Source organism: Orbicella franksi, chromosome 6, assembly GCF_964199315.1.
Source record: "Orbicella franksi chromosome 6, jaOrbFran1.1, whole genome shotgun sequence".
NCBI classification, from domain to species: Eukaryota; Metazoa; Cnidaria; class Anthozoa; order Scleractinia; family Merulinidae; genus Orbicella; species Orbicella franksi.
Window position 1 is genome coordinate 28,474,519 of NC_138150.1, and position 24,918 is coordinate 28,499,436.

The following is a 24,918-nucleotide window of genomic DNA, read 5'->3' on the forward strand; positions in this document are numbered from 1 at the left end:
TGTGGTAGTATCTAAGTCATTACCAGAGTGCTCAAACTAGCGACCTAGTGAGAATGCGCAATTGCAAGAGTAACAACTCATCCTAGTAGAGTGCCCAAACTGGGCAGAAAGCAGAGCTTTGTATGCCAGCGAGCTATATCTATATATATATATCTATATATATATATATATATATATCTATATATATATATATATATATATATATATATATATATATATATATAAACGGTTATAAAATGCCTCAAGCCAACAAAGAATGCCACTGCGTCAGGAGGATCAATGAAGATTCACAATCCAAGCCTCACCGCAAAAATGAATTTAAAAACGTTTGATAAAGCAAGGACGGACAACTTCTGACGGTAAAAAAAGTTAAAAAGTTAAAAATTTAATAATTTTTTACCGTCAGAAGTTGTCCGTCCTTGCTTTATTAAACGTTTATATATATATATATATATATATATATATATATATATATACTGTATATGAGAGAACCCCTAACCCTGTTCACCCCAAGTAATCATATTTTAAAGTGAATAAATGTTTGAAAGAAAATTCGCCCTGAGTGGGGCGAATTTTCTTTCAAACATTTATTCACTTATATATATATATATATATATATATATATATATATATATTTACAAAATAATAATCAATATTTTGTCCTTAGACAGAATGAATGGTTATTGAAACTTTCCAAACAGAGGAAGCGTGAGTTTTGTTTAAAAATATTGCTGTAGGTCGAAGAAACTGTTATACGAATAAGACAACGTGAAACGCCAAAAAGACTCTCTATATACATACTAAGGCAAAAAATAGAAGTCAATTGTCTTCATTACAAATCATTTTCTTTTCTTTTTATTTTTTTTGGTACAATTTGGACGAGCTAAAAAACTTGTAAAAATGTTCAACCAGCTGGTTTTGTTCGCGGCAGTTGGCTTGCATATTTTAATATGTTAAAAAGACTGAGTGATAACTTGAATTAAGGCACGAACTATATTTTTAAAAACCTGTAGCGCGTCCGCAATAAGGGCTGTAAAAGCCCAATGGTTATTTATCCAAATAAAATGATAGAGGGGTAAGACATTTCTCATGTATGGAGCGATTATACTTAACATCAAAGTATTACTGCCTATAGGAAGATATGTATAGATGGTTTTGACACCTAGGTTTTCGGTAGCGATAAATTACAAGAAATTTCGAACTAATCTCCGTAACCCTCGCGTCGCCAAAACAGAAGCCTTGCGTTTTCTTGTTTCTCTTGTAGAATCTGTTTTTGGTTAAAAGCCACCTGAGCAATATTTTTCTCTATTTTCTTCTTTCTTCTTCTTTCTTTCTTCTTCTCTATACTTCGAGCCTTGATATTTTATTTCGAGTTTTGCCTCTCGTTTATAGCACCATTCCATGTAATGGCTTTATTAATCCGAAAATCTAAGTCGAGCCTCGCGCCCTAAATGTGCCTAAAAAAGTTGAAGTTTCTTTGCAAGGAATAACTCGTTATTTAAAATAATATAAACATCTAAATTGACTCAAACAGAAAAAGAGATTTATGACCTCACCTTTCATCTCATTGTTATTAGGGCTGGCGAATGGTCCCTAAAAAACTCTGGGTCTCGCAAAATTTTAGTCGAATTTCACGGGTCTTGCAGTCTCTTTTTTTAGCGGTTATGTGCGTCTCGCTCTAATCTCGATTTTTATACGAAGCTCTCTCGGAGTCTCGACTTTTTACAGTTGGAAGGTTAAGGGTTTCGAAGTTCCTATTCGTTTATTTGTTTTAATAAATGACGTCTTCTCGTCACTTGATATTGAATTTCAATAAAGCAACTTTCCAATTTGTGAGAAACGTTAATCCTAACTTCTGCCAAATTGTCCGAACTCCACAAAAAGCTACAAAACTTACCGCAACGTCATTTTGGCGCCAAAAAGCAGTTATTTTGTTCTAGGATATCCTAACGTAGTGTGTTATGGTCGAATTTCCAGTTCCAGCTTGTTTGCAAAGGGTGCCTAAAAGGGTAAAAGGGGGATCAAGAAGCCACACACAACCCACGATAGCTCATGATGAAACCCACGAAGTCGAAGAACTGATCTTTTGTCCCCTGTGGAACTGTGTAAAGGCACAAGTATTTACGACAAAAGGCTCCTTTGTAAGACTTCTGTACAAGCTCATTCTCGCTCATTCTTATAGCTCTCAACTAAATCTGGAGCTCGAATTTTAAGAGTCTGAGCCCCTTGCACTCGCACTCAAAACACTTTGAAGTCTCGATCTCGCACTCTAAAAAGTCAATATGTCTCGGGCTCGCAAAGAAAAGCGCTGTTCTCGCCGTCTCGCAAAGTCTCGCGTTTACTATTCACCACCCCTTGTTATTGTCTTTATCTTTCATTTTACTGACTTCGCTGGAAATTATTTCAAATGATAACATAAAGGTATGTCAAAATTTTCATTCTTCAGGTGACTGTCGTAAATTGCGATTCACCATTGGTCCAATCCATGGCCAACGGCTGGAAAATCACGTGATACGAACTACTGACGTCATCGATGAGCATGCCTGCCGACTGAAATGCCTTCTGGAGCCAAACTGTGTCAGTTATAATTTTAACAAGAAGGAAGATACAAATGGACGACACAAATGTGATCTGAATAACGCTACTTATGAACACTCAGGCGACCTCGCGAAGAACGAAAGTTATATGTGTCGCGAAGCCGAGGTAATCATGAAGATAATAACTGAACGTGGCTGGCAACAGTTTCCAACACTTTCCAATTATTAATATTATTAATATTATTATTATTATTATTATTATAGTCATTTTAATTGTTAAGTGTCGTTACCATGTCACTGTTGTAACGGCTGTTTTTGTTCTTTTCTTTGAAGAATGCTTGTGCAAAGAAACCTTGCAAGAACAACGCAACCTGCCAGGCCGGTTTTACAGACAGAGATTACCAGTGTTTGTGTATTCCCGGATTTACTGGTCATGACTGTGAACAAGGTACTACACACATTCTTTTGTTATTAGCGGTCTTACTCAACTTAGCAATGAGAATTTTGAGGGGCTTAAACACCAAGAATGAGAACTTAAAACGGGGAGTTGCAACTATAAAAGTTGGCTTTCTATTGCTTTCTATTGCTTTCTATTGCTTTCTATTGCTTTCATTATTGTTGTTGTTGCAATTAATACTGCTGCCGTCGTCGGATCCTGCTTTTAAAACGTTTAGCGGGCAGTTCATGCTAGGATATCACACGGAATATAATAACAATGACATAAGATAATTTAATAACAATTGTCATTACGATACAGATATTCCACAGGAACCTTTTTATTGTGATAGATATTGACGAGTGTAACGACGGAACATACAGCTGTGGCGTTTATGCTGTCTGTAACAATACACCGGGATCCTATAACTGCATGTGCAAAGATGGATTTTACGGAGATGGAATAAAGTGCACTGGTAACTATCTGTGACGCAATCTCGTGCATCTAGTTGAAACTATTATTCAAAGCGAGTAATTTTATCAGACATTGGTGATTCGCTCCCGTGGTTGAAGGCGCTACTTATTTTGAAGATTAGCCCACCAGGGATCAAAACGTTGTCAGATTCATTTGAACTAGAGACACGGCTCGCTGCGTCCGTGGTTACATCGTAGTCAACTGAAATTGAAATAATTACGAGATAAATTACTATTTACAACATTCTAAATCGAAGTGACAAACGATTTCGAAACTTACAATTTGTGTTCCTGAGTATCAGATCCCTTTGATCGCTATCTTGATGTTTATGCTTGCGACTGTTGATTGACTTGACTTCGAATGTCCGTTACATGATAAGATTTCCCTTTTAAAACAAAAGTCACATGACTTGTTTTTCCCGCCACGCGTAGTCGAGGCGATTTCGTAATTACCGACAATAATTAATTGTAATCTTTTTTACACGCGACTGAACATGCAAATCAATTGGTAAGTTACGTTATATCGTATATGCCAGGAAATAACTCTGCAATAACTTATATGCGAGCCGGCAATAGCACACTATGTCGGGACGAAAAGTTTGGTAGGCACACCATTTCAATGACTCCTTTTGTTGCTTTAGATATCGATGAGTGTACTAACGGAACACACAGCTGTAGTGTTAATGCTGTGTGTAACGACACCCGAGGATCCTATAACTGCACGTGCAAAGATGGATTTCATGGAGATGGAATAAACTGCAATGGTAACTATTTCTATGTGCTTTAATTTAATGACAGTGAGTATTGTTGTTGTTTTTGTTGTTAAAATTCCTACTGCTGCTACTGTCGGATCTTGCTTAAAAGTTTAACAGGTAGTTAATGCTAGGAGATTACATGGAATATAATAACAATTATCTCCGGTGAGATAAAGTAATAACAACTGTCGTTACGATTTAGATATTCCGCAGGAATCTTTTTATTTTGTTAGATATTGACGAGTGTACCCGCGGAACTCACAACTGTGATGTTAACAGCGCTGTGTGCAAAAATACACTGGCATCATATAACTGCACGTGCAAAGATGGATTTGTTGGCAACGGAATAACCTGCACGGGTAAGTTGTATATTTAAACAAAGAGCTGCGCGTGATGTTCCTCTGAGTCCCCTTCCTCGCTACGTTGGAGAAATTTGAAAACAGAGCTGTATTTCTACAGTTAGGCTAGTACCGTCCACTCTAATCCGCAAGGGAAACCGGAGCTTGCCGAAAATGCTCCAAACCGGAGGAATTTAAAAACGCTGACTTTTAGTGAGGTTTAGTGTGAACGGAAAACATTTTGAAAACGGAGCTTTTGAAAACAATGACGTCACGATCATCATGTGATTTCTCTTATGTCAGAGTCTTCCTAAAATACAAATCCAAAATTCCTCCAGTGTAGTGTAGACAGAAAACATATGATGCGTTTTCAGAGTGAAAATGCCGTTATTAGGGACGTTCACGCGAAAATTTTCCAGGCGATAGATTTTTTTTTAAATTTTCACAGCAGTCAGATAATGAGTTACATGTGTCAGAAATGCAAAAAAATTGAGGGTCACCAACTTCATTTCAGAGATAATGCGTTTGGAAAACTACCTTGATTTTGAAAATTTGGCGCACGTAATTCCGCATGGTCTACAGGGGTTTATAGTTAAAAAAAAATCGAAGGTGAGTCAACGGAGGGAAACGATCTTAGTCATATTTTGTAGAAGTGGGTCTGTTGCGTAACAGTAATTCCAAATTTTACCGTTTTCACAAAACTTAACCCTTCAAGAGGCATTTGAGACCGTCGCACAGATAAACGAAGGGCTAAAAAGAACGGAATTCGAGAATTTTGCAAAAGATTCAAACTTCTAGTAATAGATTTTCTTCATTTTTTCGTTAAACTTAGAAAATCGTTGGAGAAAATGATCCATCAAAAGAAAAAACAGGGGTCACCGAACGTCCAAGATCGTTAAATCCAGGGAAAGCTATAGCAATGGTCATCTGTCCTATCATTGTTCATTTTATTACTTAGCGCGCGTTCTCGTGCATGACGTGGAGAGTGAAATTGCGTGCGCAGTAAGGATGCGCAGAAACAATCAGCGCGAAAGTCCTTATATCTCTACGACGCAATGTGGACTGGGTTTGGGTAGCCAGTGCTTTAGATATGGATTAAACTCTGACAGGACAAAAGCCAGGCGCGTTTTTAGATTTTCTCACAAATCTAACTGCGAAAGCCAAACTCGAAGGGACAAAAACCTCCCCCGCCACGCTTAAAACCCATAGCCGAGGAGCGCGGTGAGGAAGGGATCAGCAAGCTCGCTCCAGGACTACCGACAACCGCTAAAGACTTTAAAAAAGTCTAATGTAGAGTGAAGACTCTATTCTGATCAAGAGAACTTCAAAGGAACCTAGTTATAAGAAAGTTCATTTCTGTTCTTTTAGATATAGGTGAGTGTGCCAACGCAGTTCCACCTGATTGTGACGTCAACGCAGTGTGTAACAATACCCAGGGATCTTACGTCTGCATCTGCAAAGAGGGATTTTACAAAGATGGACAAAACTGCACTAGTAACTATACATTTTCCGTTAAGTTTTCCAGGAAACAACTTTACCAGCGACGCAACTAACGCAAATTTCCCAAGCAGCAAGACCCTCCCTGTTAATCCCTTAACCTCCCCTTTATCCTTTTGGATGTTCCTAACAAACCATCAGTTTTACGACTTTCCTTGACCCGTAGTGCAACATAGAAATTGGTCATACATCCGTCATGTATAGCTGTAGATCTAACCTGTTTAAGTGTGACTTAAACTTTTTTGAATTGGTTTCAGACTCAAGCCGGTATAGCTAGTAAGATCACTGCAACGGAGCCATCGTTCCACACAAGTGGTGTCCCTGCAGAAACAGTTTTACTTGGTGTTCCTGGGGTGGTCATGCACGACTGCTGGAGCCCATAACTAAGAGCGTGCAACTACCCCATATTCCCGACACGGCGTTTTCACAGACCAATCTAGTTTTAGTTTGATTTTACCGCGAGCTCAGACTCTCGCAGAAACCTCTTTGACCAATCACAAGCAGGGACTTAATTTTTGACTGACGTAACCGTTTCACCGGAAGATTAAAAAGAAAATCCACCACTTTTTCCTTACCGATGCGCGCTTATGTAGACCCGGAACTGACCTATTTCGCCGGAAAAGAAGCCTAAAAATAGACTGGTCAGTAAAAATGCCGTGACATAGGCTTGCTTCTGACGACTGTCAGTAGTGAAGTTAGATCAGTTCTATTGTTCGTTACTTTTACGCCCCATAAGAAACATTTTTTACTAAATAGCTTTTTCTTTTTTTCTTACTTTTTTGCAGGGTTTGTAGCTGGAGGTACGTTTATAATAAAAGCAAAATTATTTGTAGGTTGGAAGCTGAGTGATTGTAATTCCGAAGTAACAAATAGTCAAATTTCGTGAGAAAATTCTCTGCTGAGGGAAGGAGGGGGAACAGGGGGGGGGGGGGGGGGGAGGGAAACTCCCATATAAGAAGGGCGAGGGTGCTCGTCGGAAGTTTTGAAAAGAACCCATAAGAGATACCAAGATGCTCTTTTGTGGGTGCAGCTTAATACTTTTTTACTCCTAAGAGGTAACAATTATAAAGCAATACATTAATGCCCGGTCCTCACTTGCGACGTAAGCGGCATAAACATAAGAAGCTTATGCGCTAGTAGGGGCGGCAACGACATAAGCGTAAGCTAAGCGTTCTTCTTATGCTTATGTTCAGTGAGGATATCGTTGACATAAGCATAAAGTGCTCGCTGATTGGCTGATAGTCTTACGCGTATACTTATGCTTATGCCAACCATGTCCCCACCAGAAACAAGAGCGACATAAGCATAAGATGGAGGAAGGGTTTTGATATTCTTATTCTTATACTCATGTCGTGGCCGTTCTCACTAGCGCATAAGCTTCTTATGTTTTTGCTGCTTGCGTCGCAAGTGACGACCGGGCATTAATGTATTGTTTTATAACTGTTACCTCTTAGGGGTGAAAAAATATTAAGCTACACCCACAAAAGAGCATCTTGGTATCTCTCACGGGTTCTTTTTAAAACTTCCGACGAGCACCCTCGTCCTTTTTATTTGGAAGTCTCCCCCGGGAATCGTCTATCCTTTGTATGGTCTATTCGGTGGTTATTTTAAAGCTGAAAGCATCAGTTCTCTAGGTATCAATTCTACTGTTCTTGATTAATTAGATTCCATTGTTGCTGCAATTGTATCTTTCAGCTGCCATTTTTGCAGTTATTTAAGCTAAATACTCTGACACTTAAATAAAGTTCATTCATTCGTTCGTTCGTTCGTTCGTTCGTTCGTTCATTCATTCATTCATTCATGATGTGAAGTTTATATGAAATAATTCGCTCCCAATGTGTGGCTTCATAGCTCAGTTGGTAGAGCATCGCACCGGTATCGCGGAGGTCACGGGTTCGAATCCCGTTGAAGCCCTGATTTTTTCAGGCTTCTTCTTTCCAATTGCTTAAATTGGAAAAATTACTGCGATGATCATCCTTCACTTTCATTCATTCATCCTGACACAAAAACGGAACTTTTATAAATGGAAGTTTCTTGTCTAATATACTAGATTGTGCTTCACCCATGGGAATGGAAAATGGAAACATTTCAGACTCCGCGCTGAAGGCTTTTACTAAGGTACGTATCTGCGCATTAAATGGCAAAATAACAAAAGGCCATACCATGCTTTACTATATCGCACCATGTCACGTGATGCCAAGCCAAAAAGTGATTTATGTCATAAAAAACATGCCGTGCCACGTTATACTGACACAGCTTTAATGAACTAGGTCTCGTATTAGTTTGCTTAATGTCTTTTTTAAATTTTTATTACTGACAAAACAATACTCTGCTTACAGTTAAACACTCCCATTGCTTGCAGAAATTATAGTCCACAGGTTTACCAAGTGTTAAAGATTATTTTTTTAGTTATGGGTATGAATTAAAGATAAAAAAATATTAAGGACTTCATCAAATGGTGTACTTATCACTACAGGGAAAAAAACTGACTCAGGAGCTATAAATCGACTTGTGAAATGAAATGCACTCAGGAGCCATAATCGGGGACGGAGACCGTAAGCGCGCGCCATTTCTAGTATTGGGGTTGTCCCCATGATATGGGACAATAGTTCTATTTTTAGAACAAATTGCGCCATCGCCTGCGGCACACACGCGTACATGCTGCGAGGATTTTTGCGGATGTCGCGCGGGGGAAATGGCGTCCAAAATTCCCGAAATTTTTCATGTTTTTGGCCCACAACTCATCGCATTTACGTCTGTTGGAATTTTGCTTAAGTATTTTCGTTGTAAGCTGCTCCAGTTTGAGTGAAGTAAGACAGTGTCGAATTTAGGTATGTTCCGTTATAAGCTTAGATATATATCGCTGACCAAGTTATGTTCCGACGGATGCTTCTTTTACATTAACAGCTTTTCCATTACACAGCAAAAACCTACCTGGATATATTTAGATATAGCAGAGCTTCAGGACTTCATAGTTTCCTAGCTCCTCTTGCCACACGTTTGCGAGGAATTTGCCAGTCTATCGCGACCGAAAAGTAAAACAAAACAATTGCTAGTTTGAGTTTCGCCTGAATTGTAAGCAACGCTTGATGTTTCATCAAGGCCCAATAACTTAACGTCCGTAGATACTGCTCAGTTCTATTCGTGTAAAAATCCAGGAAATTCTCTGTTGTCGATGAATGAGAGCGCCCGCCGATGCGTGTTTTGTACAGTCAGTAAACATTACAAATTGTACTTCCGCCGCACTTTCGTGTGAAAGCGTACATCGAACTAAACAATAACTCTATAGTTTTTAAATATGTTTAAGATTGATAAATGTTTGAGAACATATTAAAAGCTAAGCTGAAAATATGCGAATAGAGCAGAAATAATCAGCAAAGTTACGATGACGCTTTCTTTAATCAACTTCGAATAACGATTTCGATTTTGTTGATCGAGTTATCAAAACTCCTTGTCTATTTTCATTTTCGCAGTGTAAAACTTCACTATGCTTATGTTGAAGAAGCACACATGATGTTAGTAGCCTTTTTTGCGTTCGTGAAATTTGTTGCAGCATCTCAGCACAAAAGATAACGAAAGAAATCTTTGTCAAGATTTGATGACAATTGAAAACACCGACTCGGAATTGAAATTGCACGAGCTGCACTATGCAAATGAGCTAATTGTACGCGTCAGACTTTCCTTTCAAAAACTTTTGCAAACTCACCAAACAAGCAGAAACAATAAGAAACCATCAAAATAGGTTTTCGTTATGATTAACCATTGTCTGAGAAACTCACAAATTAACTCGATACCAGAGTAGAGAGTTTTCTTGCTATATTCTTAAGTCAGAACAAACGCAAAAAAATACTCGTAAGCTTACAACTAGCGCAAGCAGATCTTATTATTCATTGCTAGCGGGAGATTGAAGTCTTGTTTTCGACCCTGAAAAACCCACCTTTTCCGTTAGCTCAGAGCATAAAACTAGATATAAGCGCCCTGGTTCGTATTCCCTGCCTTATTCCTTGCCATCGCTGTGAAAAATACGCAAGATAATCTCTCAAGGTCTCTCAACTCTCACCATTTGATCACGCAACGTGACAACATCCACGCGAGAGCTCCCGACATGTACGTGGATCCGCGCGGATATATGACGTCAGGATGGTGCAATTTGTTCTACAAATAGAAAAATTGTCCCATATCATAGGTGCGCGCGGATCCCAAGACTTACGGTCTCCGTCCCCGATTATGGCTCCTGATGTACTTTATTATTTTTGGCAGTCGAGAGCTGCTACTGGACCAAGCAAAGGAAGGGTCAACCATCACACCACCTATATAGCCAACGAGAGCAACAAAGAACAGTGGATCCAAGTGGATTTTGGGAAGGTCGCCAAAGTAACCAAAATTGGAACGCAGGGTTGCTATAATCAGCATCATTGCAATGAAGAGTGGGTGTCTAAGTACACTGTCTCTTACAGTTTTAATGGTGAATACTTTGAGAATCAACTTCAAAACTCAAGCAACGTTCGTAGGGTAAGTTGAAAATTTCAGTCTAATGTAGACAGGCTCTCCATCATCCTGAGCTGGATATGAGTAGAACGTCATCCAGAAGAAGCTCAGTACTTTAAAATAGATACGTGTATTGGTATAAGAACAACAAACCCTTCACTTTGACCATTCGCTATTCTTCTCCATTCTTGTCCCAGCGGTGGACTATTTGGTGGAGTCGGGGATTGTAATACCGCGGGTCCCCTAATGATGTAGAACTGAGTTTTAGCGTTCTCTTTTGGTTTACGTTTGTTTGATAACTACATGTATCCTTCAGTTACACGTCAACAAATGAGTGTGTCTAATTTTAGGAATATGAAGCCAACAAAGACAGTACAAATCTTGTTGTCAGTACATTGGATGAACCAATCGTAGCTCGTTACGTTCGCATTCACCCAACCGCCTGGAATGGACGCATATCGATGAGGTTGGAATTGTATGGCTGCTATTCAGGTAAGATGGCTAAAGACCTGGGCTGACTTTATATTTACTCCCTAAAAAAATCACCCTACCTCGCAAATCGCAACGCCAAAACGTTACAAGGACCTAGAAATTATTTACGACACGATGTCGTGTGACGTTATTTTTGTCGTTTGGTTTTGACGGTAAGTTCTCGCGATTCGTGCTTAGAGAATTAGGGAGCTTAAGAAACCACGACGCCGACGCCGAGGACAACGTCGATTAAAAAATGATTTTATATTTTACCTCCGAATCTCGCGGTACCCTAAAGTCATTTACTTTGTTTATCACTGTCAAAGCTATCGCGAAACTGAATCTAGGACACATTGATAAATTCGAAATAACAATTTAAAAATTAGCCGTCGTGGTTCACGTTCTCCAAACAACGCAGAACTTGATCATTTCACGTCGCTGTTTTGCAGAGGACGGCAAAGAAATGTACCAAGAATTATAATGCACGTGCAGAAACATTGTTCTCCTCATTAAACCTTTTGTTTAGCGACGTTGCCGTTGCCGTCGTGGTTTCGTAAACTCCCTATTAGTAGAGACAAACATGACGCTACTGACCTTTATCGTCATTATTCGACTTAGCGCTCGAGACGCTAAGTTACTTTTGGCAAGGGAGGGGGCCTATTAGGGAGGGGCACTTATTAGAGGCGGGACGTTTCTTTCCTAATAATAAGCAATAGATAACTCGAGAACTGTAATTTTAGGGGGTCTCATAATCACGATGTTCAATATTATGTAAAGGTCAAAAGCAGATTTCATAATTCATTCGCCTAATCAGTTTACTCTATATCAATGTCTTGACCCTACTTAATTGGGGGGAGGGAAGAGGGGGTGGGGGGGGGGGAGCACCTATTGGAATATTATATAGGAACAGCATTCGATGTGTCCATGGGGGCGCAAAACAACGTAATTCAGTAAAAAAACGAACAAATTAAAATTTCACTACTGAGATTGAAATTTTAGCCAACAGTAGAATAGGATAATAGATTTAGACAAAATTTGATCTGGGAAATTGTATTTTTATGTTACTCGTCCCCCCCCCTCCCCCCCCCCCCTCCCCGCCCCGCGCCCCCTTCCACCTCCTTATGCTCCTCGCTAAACTAAGACCTCATTTCAAATTTATATTAATTGGCTCATGATGATTTTCCTGATCTTACCGCTGACCACCTCATTTCTTACGAAAACATGGTTACGTTTTGTGATTCGGCAAAGCTTTGGCAACGTTCGCTTCTGTAACAGGGTGCCCCCTTTTTCGGTTCTTCAAGACACATTTGTGCGCGTGTACGATGTAGTTAAATCGCAAACTGGCCAGCTCGAATTTACAAACAAGGAAACCTAATTTCCAAACGACAATTGTTCTATCACAGGTTTTCTGACCTCTAAACCTCCTGCATGCATGGCTAGTCTTGGATTAGAAAATAACGACATCCCCGATTCGGCCATAACGGCTTCAAGCGAACTGTACTTTAAACCAAGTCGGGGTAGGCTTTACCAACAAGGAAGCTGGATAGCTGCCATAAATGGCGCTGAGCAATGGTTTCAAGTAGAATTTGTAAATTGGACCAAGGTGACTGGTGTGGCCATTCAGGGATGTACGTACCGGTCTTGGAATTGGTGGGTTACGAAGTTCAAACTTGCTTACAGTTACGATGGAGAGTTCTTCAGTGACTACAGGGAAGACGGCGATAATACAAAGGTATTGCTTTATTATAGTTTAAGAGTAGTCATTTCAGATGCACATTTGCCCAATCGTCTCTCTGCTGTACACCGGCTTTAAGAATCTTAGTGCTTGCGTTGGCCACAGCCAATGTGCTGTGTTCTGAGGCATGAGACGTTTCTCACACAGTGGTTGTTGAACCCTTCCTCCAGGGTCCGGTTGATCAAAAGAAGGTTTTAACCTTTAAGACTTATAAAAGTATTAAATCTAAATTAACTTGGGGTTTAAATTTAACCGCATGTTAGTTCGTTGTGTCTGTAGCTAGATAACGGCCAATCTCGGGTTAAACAGCCGGTTAGCTTTAACCCACCTCGCCAACCGTGGGTACGTTAAATGAAAAAAAGTTGAATCAAAATTACGACGTTGTTATTCAGTGTATAGCGAAGATGCGAAATACTGTGAAAACTTCGCCCTCTACAAAATTCCGTCCTAATCCATGATGTCATAGACAAAGAACTACCGGAAAACAGATTTGAACGATTTGAAAGGCAGACAGACAAACAGACAGACAGAAAGACAGACAGACAGACAGACAGACTCGTCGGGCTTCGTTTTCGTTTTGATCAGAAATTCAGGTTAACTTGCTTGGAGAATATCCAGCTTCTCCTTAATTCATTGTCTTGGACAATATGATAATTTTCGATGCACTTATGTTGTGCTTTCTCGTCTTCTTACGTGGCGAAATAACTTCAAAGGAAGCCATGATTTTGGCGTTTAAGCTAACAAATAAAAAGAGTAAGGGATGCTAACTGGGAGTTAAACTTCCTTAACCCGAGATTTAACTACCCGGGCAACAAAAGCTGCTTTCGGTTTAACAAATTGACGTTAGCTTTTTATGCGTCTGTCCTCTTATTGATGATAAATTGCGTCATAACATTATCAAAGCGGCTGTGGAACCACAAGCCGTAGGCGAGTGGTTCCGCAGTAGACTTTTGACAATGTTATGACGAAATTTATCATCAATAAGAGGACGGACGCATAAGAAACTGACGTCTATTTATTTTTTACAATAACAAGACCCCAAAATGGTCAAATGCCGGGAATGAATGAGGGAAAAGACGTCATAAACTTGCCGTAAAGAAAGATAAGTGAATTTTATTCAAAATGACGCGAACATTGTCAATAGCTTTTCTCGCTTTTTGATTGGCTACTTAAAAAAGTCAATAAAATATCATTGGTTACGAAGTCGACAATTCGACAGCTGAAAGTTGAACTGTTGAAAGCTTGTATAAATTAAAAAATTATCCGTTTGTACTCTTATTGATGGTAAAAATGAGCCAATCAGCGCGCGAGAAATTAGACAGTTACTGTAAAAATGCTATTTTACCCGCCGGCTAACAAACATTCGGTTAAAAAATTCAAATATAATTCAAGGTCAATTTGTTCATCTTTTGAACATCCGGGCACAGGGATATATAATATGTATCGCGGTAAGGTGCGATCTGGTTTAGCAATAAAATACCAAAAAAGACAAAAATGATTGTTACTGGAATTTAGGTAAAACAATTCTCAATGTAATGCTTTCTCCTTTGAACGTTTAGATGTTATACCCCTATCCGCTGACATTAAGATACTCCTTTGCCTCCGTTTGTGTTCCTTTTAACGTAGGAATTCGCAGGAAACACTGATCATTTTCTTGTTGTGAGTCATTTGCTGAGAAATCCAATCAATGTCACTCGTTATATAAGAATTTATCCAATGGCTTGGAACAATGGTATTAGCTTACGAGCGGACTTCTATGGCTGCAAATCAGGTACGCTGGATTATGCCATTATTTTTCACCATCTACTAAGTTATTAGGATTAATCCTACATAATACCTTATCTAGTTCTCTACTTTGACTTAATCAGTTACCCAAATTCCAATTACTTAGAGGAGTGAATGGATTGCGAAACCAATGTCTATCAAATTATGTTGTAAAGTATTTGTACTATTCCTTGTACAGAAACAGGGCTTTTTCTAATACTCAACTCAAGAATTCAGGGTTTTTTTTGACGAGAAAAAGCTTATTTTGTTCAAAATGTCCAAAACGACACAACTATTATCCTACCTGGCGACAGCGATGGAAGAGCGAGTTGCCGAACGCGGGCGACCCATTTTTGGAGCCAAATTAAAAGGTTGGAGAAACAAAATGCTTCATATTTTTCACTCTTTATCCTTGACTTCGATGAAGTCCAAATATCCTTTTTCGTGAATATTTAATGACCTCTCCTGTGAGAAATGATGTCCGACTTCAATTAACATCCATTTGACGTCAGGACAGTAGAGTTTTTCCCGCCTGCAGAATCCTGACTGCTTAATTCAAATTTCAGGCGCCCCGGCTGTATCCAAGGATCGACGTTTTACTTCTCTACTGTCTTACTTCCCTACTGTATACTGGAGGTCTCTAAAAGCCTCACATTTCAAGCCTTTAGTTGCTTGAGTGCCATAATTTAGGCCTTTATTCTGATGTGGGAAACTCATAGGTCTTTTGAAGCTAGGCGATCACGTGAGCAAAAATGTTGTCACGTGACCGCAGCTGCAAAGGGCATATTGAGTCCCATTCACGATTAAAAAAATGATGACAGCAATCAGTTGGTTTAATATTGTATGAGGATTCCCGACCGCACAAAATCGCAAATCACATAATAATGGCAACACACGTTGAAAGCAACAGAACGTTTAGAGCGACGCTCAACAAATTTTCCAAAGGTTTCTCATGAGAATATATCCGTCAGGCAACTACGATTCATCAGTTATTCATAAGTTGTTGTCCACTTGTAATGTAATTACAGCTAGTTACGATAATGACATTATTTAAATTGCATATCATGTTGGCTTATTTTAGTACTTTCGCTTCGTTGTAAGCAGGATTGGAAATCCCCGAAATAGTCTGTGCTTCCCCGTTGGGAATGGAAAACGGAAAGATACCAGACTCGAGTATTGTGGCATCGTCACGTCGTGACCAATTCCGGGGACCAGAGAGAGGAAGACTGAACGAGAAAACGGAAGGTAATATACAATGAGTATTATTAAATTACTAGAATTTTAGCAAGGACAAAAATTTGCTATAGTCTCAAGCGACTTAATCGAGAGAACGACCCGCGCAATGCATACAGCAATACGTATTTCAGAACAAAGAAAGAAATTACCACAAACTAAACGGGAACCATTTTTTTTCTTACTCCTTCTCAATCCGCAAATGCGCTATTTTATTACTAATTTATTTGTACAACAGGAAACTTCAAAGGAGGATGGGTGTCGCACAACAAGTGGGAGAACTATCAATTTCTACAAATTGACTTGGAAAATGTCACCAAGGTGACAAGGATTGCCACTCAAGGATCATTTGATGAAAACTGGTGGACAAAAACCTATACCCTGGATTACAGCCAAGACGGGGTAACATTCATATCACACAACAATGGTCAGGTATTAGCATAATTCCCGCATATACATATGAACAAATGGTCTGGATGGGGTTGGCTTTTTATACGGATATACCATACAATTTCAAGAGAATAGTGAGTTTCAAGCGTTCTGATTTCCTAACTATTCACCTCTGAGCAGCCGAAGAGGTGAATAGGTTTATTGTCAGTATTAAAGATTTTTTGGATCTGCTAGGTATTCAGCTTGTGTGGTGTATATCAAAACAATTATTAACCTCATTGTCGGTGTAAGTGATGGATATTTTACCTGGCCGCTTGGCGGCCTCGGTGAATAATAATTGTTAAACATTATTTACTGTTAATATTCTAGAAACAACTACGGTCAATGCTAGTGTTTTGTCAGGAAAAAATAATAGTATGATGACAAAATAGTGATAAAAGATAAGATAAAACATTGCTTTTCTGCTAAAGGAACTGGAACATAGTCGCCTGTGACCGTGAACTAAAAAATACCAAAAGTTCATCTTTTAATGAGTTTCAAAACTAACATGATTTGACCCTCGGAAAGGATTGAAGGGCAGCAATATACTTTATAGACTTCTCGTCTTTGAGGGCATAATGGAAACACGCGGTGAAAGGAGTGTTTAAGTAAATTTCGTAAGGAAGGAAGAACAGTCTATCATTTTTGTTGCGAGCTATTTTGATTTCTACTCAGTGATGAATTATATCCCGTAAACTATATCCCACCTATCTCACATTTGTTGTGCCATAAGATAAGGTTATTTTTTGGTATTTTTTTTGTGTATCTACACTTGCTTTTCCTCGAAATTTTTTTATATGCAAATGACTTGGCCTCACGAGAAGGAAAAATCACGACAATTCAGGCCCGATTTGACATCTTTCCCTGAGTAAAGTTATTCTGCCCTTTATAGGAATTCCTTCAGTTTATCACTTCAGTTCTTTATCCAAATGAACTTCTTTACGAAAGCGTAGCAAAAAGATAATAAAAATGAGGAAGTAAAGGCTAAGATAATCATGTTCTTAATGTTTAAAGGTCCTGCAGGGAAACACAGATAATGTTCGTACAGCGGGCCACATCCTTGATCCTCCGATCATCGCTCGTTTTATTAAAATCAATGTTAAAACATACCAAGAAAGGCCGTCATTAAGGGTGGAGTTGTACGGATGCAATGATGGTATGTATATTATGCTCGTCTGGCTCTCGTCTCCATACATTTACTGTCCCCTGTCGTTCGTAAACGACGCTGTGGATGGATATAATTATAGTCTCCTCTAGATCTATGTCAGGGTTGTCACCATAACGATAACTAAAGCTTACTTGCACGATAGAATATAAACTGCTGTTTACTCTTTAACACAAAAATTTATCACTATCTCTTGCTGATTTTCTGCAAGGTATATCAACTGTCAAAACTAAGTAAAAGAAGAATAGCCTGAATATTTTGGCCTATTCAAGATATTTTTGTATATGTCGTCGGTAAATCTATTTTCGTTGCAATAAAATAGGTTTCCCGACGCCAAAGCCTCCAGTGTGTTTAGAAGCCTTTGGAATGCAGAATAAACAAATTCCAGACTCTGCTATAACAGCTTCCTCTTACTGGTACAGTGGAACTGAGGCTAAAAACGGAAGATTGCATTTTCTGCCCACATCAGACAGAGTGGGTGGTTGGGCAGCGGGAAGGAATGACAATAATCAGTTTTTTCAAGTACATTTTGGTGGCTGGAGAAAAGTAGCTCGAGTGGCTATACAAGGAAGAGAGGATCGAAATCAGTGGGTAAAAAGTTTCAGCCTATCTTATGGATACGACTCGGTGTCTTTTCAAGATTACAAAGAGGAGGGATTAAAGAAAGTAAGTAAAAGAAAGAGTAATAAAAGGTTAATTAGTTCAACTCTGTCTACGTTCTGACATTAAGTGCTGTACTTAGTTTATACCATGTTATACCAAGTTACCTGTCACTGGGAGGCGTGGTGGCTTAGCAAGCAGTGAGTGTGTTCAGAGGTCCGGGGCTGTTTCTTACCTGGATCAACATGTCCTTGGACAAGACACTCATGCTTATATAAATAATGATAAATTAATTAACAAATAAAGAAGCCTCGACTGTGCTCTGTTCTGTTGTAAAGCACTTACGAAGCGGTAGAGCACGAAAGAAGTGTAGGGGAAAACACGAGACGTAGTCGAGTGTTTTTCCCTACTTCTTGAGTGCTCTACCGCTTCCTAAGTGCTTTACAACAGAACAGAGCACAGTCGAGGCTTCTTTATTTGTTTTATGATAAAGAATCCGATAATTTCCTCACGAATTTGGCTGAATTTTTTCAAACCAAACTTTATTTTCCAAACGAGCAAAAGTGGCGTCAGCCGTGAACTGTTCTCTGATAAAGCACGCTAAAATAAGCCAATCAGAATCCTTGTTAGAATTGTTCAAATAATTTGATTGGCTAACGAAGCGACAGCTGTCAATCACAAACTGGCCTTCAGCTAAGCTTTCAGTTTCGAGTAGTTTGAGCGGCTTTCGAGAGAAGAACGATGCCTTCGAAGTTCGCTTTTCAGTTAAATTTTAAATACGGATCTAAAGGCAGGTGAAGGTTTATAGTCCAGAGGAATACGGCCATATTGTGGCCCATGAAAACGTGCACTTTTCCAGTGGAAATTACGAAACGGGGAGCTCAAAGCCTGCGGATGAAAATGCAAAATGCCGAGTCGAATTTGAACGGAGCTACAGTTATTTACGGCTTGTAGCCGCATGCAGCAAGATTGCCCGAACTAGCGTAAGAGTTAGAAAGACTAAACGGCTCCCACTGGTTCTACTCCAAGCACAGAAGAGAATATTAGAGCAAGCTTTGCACTGACCACTCGTCGGTTCACTTCGCTGCGATGACCGGAGAACGAGCATTACTACACTGCATGTAAGTGTTGTTTGAGCAATTGAGCATTTTTACAAAAATAAAGCTTCTCATCGTAAACAGAGACAGTTTAGTTGTTGTTTTCTGTCGTTGTTTTACTTCTTAAGTATAATTTCTGCCTTCGTAACAAATATAATGTCTTTTATCGAAGCACTGTTTAGGTTGAGAATTTGTTTATTTCGCTACGTGTTTTGTCGGCGGGAATCTAGCAAAACTTCTTATTTTAGTACAGTTTTAACACTACTGTTGCTAACCGAATGGTCTCTGTGAGCCATATTTACTACAGACAAATAGCTCGTTTCCATTGCGTTTGTCTGAATCACAGGGGATGTTTAATTTGGGTCAAATTTGTCAAAATTCCGAAGCAAAAATTTGAAAGCCAAGTTACCGTCATCAACCCGTGCTCTGTTCTCTGATAAAGCACGCTCTTTCAGCCACTCAGAGCGCGCGTTGTATGGAAACTTTATTATAATAATAATTACAGGTTAACGGAATCAGCGAGTGAATTATCGGGATTTACTTGCACGAGTTCCCTAACAATGAAAGAGAAATTTCAATACCGCACGAGGCTTTGCCAAGTGCGGTATTGAAAATTTCGAGTTCATTCTTTGCGAACGAGTACAGGTAAATCCCGATAATTCATGAGCAATGAGTACGTTAACATTTTTATTATTCAAATTGAATACACTGCACAAAGAAACATTGCATTGAAACCACTATATTTGAGTCAGTCGAAGCCATGGTGTAATGACCGTGGTGTGTTGAATCTACACCTTGCTATTACACCACGATAATGACGTCAAGGTGGTTGTTTCGTCACAACTCAGTATCACGTGGTACAAATCAGCAAATCAGAAAATCGGAATTCGTATAGTGTATGAAAGTTGAATAATAATAACTTTTACTTACCCTCGCCGTTGTTTATATCTCAAAGGCCAGTGAGGCCGAGCAAACAACTAAAACAAATAATTGAAAAGTGAAAATAACATTGCTAATTTCTTATGCATCAGTCAATTCCAGCAGTGCCCATCCCCCCCGAGCTAACCCCCGGGCATTAGCATTTTTTTTTTTTTAAATGGGCAAATTCTCCGGGGTGGGGACACATAAGTTGTCTAAATGACCTGGTGTGGGGACGAAGAAAGAGGGCAAATGCCCCGCCCCCGGGATCGTCGCCTTCCAACACCTCTGCAGTTTTTTAATTAATCAGTGAATAAAACGGTCAACTGTTCAGTATTTTAATGCAACGGTAAGACTTCAAGGACAACAGTACGTGTTACTTGATTCTGATTATATTTATTTATATTTGTTTTTAACAGTTTGCTAGAGGATTGCTGGGATTGCGGCGGACGTGCCCCCAGCCGCGAGCGATGATAGGCGCCTGCATTCGCAAGCTACTTTTTCTGTGAAGAATCAAGACATTTTAAATGATGATGCATTGCATTTTTAGCTCGCAAGATCTGTCTTGAAGATCGCATCATTTGAATTCGCAAACCTTAAGTATTTTAACTCCACTTTCATGAATTTAAAAAATGCTAGGCTAGTTTTGAATGCGAAATGCGAAATAGTCGTGTTCACGTCAGTGATTGTTTTGTGATAAACAAAATATAGTTCACCTTGTCGCTTATATTTACATGCTTACAAGTAATGAAGAAATATCTAAAATTGAGGAGAAATACCTTTAAAAACATCTGCAAGTTTCTCTAGTCCCTGACGGACAAGCCATTGTTCGACAAACGCCTCATCTTTCCCGATGAACTCATCCATGGCACTTTCCAAAACACATGTGTCGAATGCCCGGGGATTGCCCCGAGGTACGCAAATGCCCAGCCCCCGGGCCGCGATAAAATTGCGGATGTCCCACCCCCGGGACTGACAACGTGAGCAAATGCCCCGCGGTTGCCGGGGGGGGGGGGGATGGGGACTGCTGGAATTGACTGATGCATTACTTTTTAAAATAAAGAGAAGAACTATTTTTGAATCTCATTAACCTCTTACGGCCGGCGCGTTGACACATCTAATTAAAATTTACCTCCAATTGTCACATGTAATGCGAATTGCGGTGTGAGATTTCATTTGTGCACGCGAATTGTTCTCGATCTGGTTGTTTCATCGCAAGTTAGCTGTCGTTCATGTCAAATTTTATAAATGTCGGAACGAAAACGCAAGAAAACTTCTTGCCCATTTTAATTTCGTCTTCGAAAAAGCCGGAGAGGCGAAAATCTGGTGGAACCCACAGGTTCACCGTCGAACAAGATATTTGGCTCTGGGCGACCGTGGGTCGCACTTTAACCAAGAAGATTGTTTGAAGTAACTCGAGGACACTAGTCCCGCCAATGAAGCTGAAGGACAAAGTACAAGTGCTAGTCGCACGAAATTGCTGGAGAACGGACGCGATTCCGAAACTTCAACAACGAGAGGGTCAAGCGCAGATTTAGATGTAGACGATGCAGGGCTCGAGATATTTCCTCTTTTTGGCTTCACGAGGCATGGTCTCAAAAAATGTCTGGAGAGCGAAGAAGCCTAAACTTAAGCAACATAATACCAGTGCCGCCGACGAAATCTTCTAAGTAGAAGAAACCACGGCAGTTAAAATACAAACCTGTATAAAGCTCTTGGTAGTTTGTCGCTTCTCGGACGATTTCACTGCGATGGGTTTCCGCTCCAGAATTGTAAATGTCTGTTTATTTCAAGTCGTCATAACCCATTGTTGTGGTAAACTGACCCATGCCGACATCTGTAAGTGCGGAGGGGATTTTTAACATCTAATCATACCAATCTCATAAAAGGTTTTTGGTCTTTTTTCTCGATAAAATAAAACTGCATATAAGGATGAACATTAGAGAGTTTAAGTATGACGTTTACGGCAGACGGCAAACGGCAAAGATAACCTCTGATTTTTTATTCTTTTCTTCTAGTCCTTAAATAAATCACACAAAAATAAAAAAAAGTCTCCTAGAATCCACTGCAAATACAAATATTTTCACTCTACTGTACAAACAACTGAAGACAGACGGCAGAAGTTTCATTTTGCTGTTTGCCGTTTGCCGTAAACTTCATGCTTAACCTCGTTATTTTAAAGTTCGTTTACGCGCGTCTTCCGCCGGAATTGGCTGAAAATTGGCAGGTATGTTCCAGGATACCTCTTTCGAAAAAGTGTGTCGGGCTTTGTTTAATTTCGTTTCCGTTTCAAAGTTATGGCCTCTTTAGTGGAAGGAAACGTCTGCGTTGAAAATATCAAACTTTAGGAGGGTGTATGAAAAAAACCAAAGCACATCTAGAAAATCGCCGACACCCCTTTTGAGGGTGATGCCTGAGGAAACATTTCCGATGTTAATCGTGCCGCTACGATAATTTACGCGCGAAAGCGAACCAGTTTAAGCGAAGCAGTGTTTCTGGGTATTTCTTTTAAAATCACTTCGACAATGACCTTTGAGCAAATTTCAAAGATATGGTTGTATTCTACAACTATCAAGCTTTAAGAAAATGTGTAGGTTGATGGGATTTTCTTTCAAATAAAGTGCCAGCGTAAGAGCGCGATTTCCAAACACTGTCAATCCACCTACCAGGATACCTTAAGAATGGCTGACTGTTAGGATCGAGAAACGCCGGTCAACGTCCCATTTGACAAATCGCTCATATTTTGCCCAAAGATACCCTTAGGTGACCTAATTCTAAAAATCATATTTAAAGGTTCCAGCGAATTTTTATTTTTCAGAAATTCGCGAAAATTTGAAAGCGCGGTCAAAATGCGGTTTTTCGTGTAATAAAATGACCGAAATAAGGTGCGAGGACGAAGCGCTGCTAAAGTCTTAAAATAAACTCAATTGACTTCAAACTTCACACAAATTTGGAACAACCACTCTAATTTATTCCTCGCTTTAAACTAATCTCAGATATGTTGATATAGTGGTTTTCCGAACCATTTTAAAAACAGCTATGAAGCGTGTGAAAAATAACGGCAAAATATAGGTCATGTTTAACAGCATAAAAATGCATCTGGTACCTCACTTTCCGATTATTTTACTTTACAGCCTTAAAATATCATTATTAAAGATATACCATGCCAAGTTTCATGCTCGAACTCGCAGTATTTCCCTTTGTGAAAAACGAAAATCTATGTCAATGTGTTGGGCGTAAATAACACAATAATTATGCACGAACCAGAGACAAATCAATTTCAATGGCGAAAGTAAAAGGCTACCATTAATTAGAATCCCGTCAATTCACTGCTATCAGTAGAAACATAATGTCCACTGCATAAAAACTGTTTTTAGACGTTTTCGAACCATTGCGCGTTAACTTTGTTTAATTTCGTGTCCGCCGTCATGTCTAGTTTGTCATCGCGTGTATTTCCTTAATGTCAACAACACGTGAATGGTTGTCATAACAAACGCAAGAGATTTCCTGGAACCTTAATGTTTTCGATTCACCAAAACGCTTTAAGTTCGTTAAGACACAATAATGTGTCAACTTGGTATGCTTTTTAGCATCAAGGACGTTAAAGGACTGTAAATTAATCGAGTTGAAATATCTTGAAGCAAATCCGGCAAAATCGCGCCCTTATTCTAATTTGGTAAACAGCCGATCTCCGCTCAAGTTCAAGAAGTCGAGAGGTTAATCCGGCAATGTATTACCGGTACAACAACAAAATCAAACCGAGGTCATAAAAAGTGTAAGTTTAAAAGTGTAGTGGCAAGTTCCAAATAAATTTCGCCTATATAAATTGGAAACAAGATGTGAAACGGTCTGACCCGAAACAAATAAACAAAATATTAATACGACTAATTTAACCCGAAAATGTTACAGAAAACATACCTAAAAGCCGTCGATTCCCCTGGATACCACTCCGCATTGCCTTAAAGAGCCCAAGCTTTCTGCTGTAAGAATCAGGGGCCACATGAATCTGTATTTATTATATCGGCAACCATGCTGCGTGGCTGATATTCGAGACTCGGTAAAAGTTGTCACACAACCGTACGAGCAGCCCAGTCACGCTTTCACTGCTCTTGCACAAATGTTCAACATTTCGCAATTTACATAAACCGACTACAAGTTTAAAGTAGTGACAGTAGATTGAAATGCGTCTTTTAAAGCTGTCCTATCGAGGAACAATTATTTCTTGTTTTTGAATGGTTCTTAGTTGTAGCTACAGTCGGGGAGGCGGGGGTGGGGAGAGGGTATTCCCGGAAATTTCGGATATCTGTATGCCGTGGAAGATTAAGTGGTCTCCAGCTCTTAACGCCAACACTGAAACACTAGATACTTCTCGAAGTATCACAGGGGTCACTAAGCTAAATAATTTTGAGTGTAGCACCGCTGAGTCAATTAACCGTTGGCGCGCATATTGCATTACCGTAGACAGGTGGAAAAACAGTTAAACCGGAAAAGCCTGTTGCACATTGTAATTTAGCGTTGTCCAACACGCAGTCGGTCTGGTTGTAATGTTAATCGTATTTGAGAGAATCTCAAGTTTTCTTTCGACACATACTGGGGTGACATACTACTAGATGGGCGTGGCCGGGAGCCACGAGTCAAGTCAGTCAATTTGCCATGCTTAACCGAGAAGAGTGATAGTGAGCCACTAGTGGAAGGACTGCAGATTGTCCCTACGCTTTACCCTAATAGGCCTCTGTGTTATTCTAATGAACTGATGCTGAGCTCGCTCCAGGGGGGTGGTGAGATGAGAGACCCTGGGGACGAGGTTGAGACGATTCGGCCGTTAGTTTTTCCTCTTAAGTGTCTTCCTCCTCTACTCCCTCCCCTTCTCTACAAAAATTTAGCGATCCTCCCCCCCCCCCCTCCCGCTAAAGGTGCCGGTGTTTTGCCAAACACTGGCAGTTCCTAAGAATACTTCCGCCAAGTGCAGTTGTTAGTAAAAT

The 24,918-nt window shown here is 39.7% G+C and overlaps 1 protein-coding gene across 1 annotated transcript in view; it reads left to right on the forward strand.

Moving 5' to 3' along the window:
* Window positions 1–9,938: 9,938 nt before the first annotated feature.
* Window positions 9,939–24,918, forward strand: part of LOC145488887 (uncharacterized) — a 163,806-nt gene continuing 148,826 nt past the window's right edge. Inside the window, exons 1-8 of the mRNA XM_081467713.1 lie at window positions 9,939–10,548; window positions 10,875–11,016; window positions 12,399–12,727; window positions 14,357–14,501; window positions 15,599–15,739; window positions 15,966–16,159; window positions 17,171–17,312; window positions 17,644–17,987. Coding sequence (XP_081323839.1) covers window positions 10,177–10,548; window positions 10,875–11,016; window positions 12,399–12,727; window positions 14,357–14,501; window positions 15,599–15,739; window positions 15,966–16,159; window positions 17,171–17,312; window positions 17,644–17,987 — 1,809 coding nt within the window. The 5' untranslated portion in view covers window positions 9,939–10,176. The remainder of the gene's footprint in view (window positions 10,549–10,874; window positions 11,017–12,398; window positions 12,728–14,356; window positions 14,502–15,598; window positions 15,740–15,965; window positions 16,160–17,170; window positions 17,313–17,643; window positions 17,988–24,918) is intronic.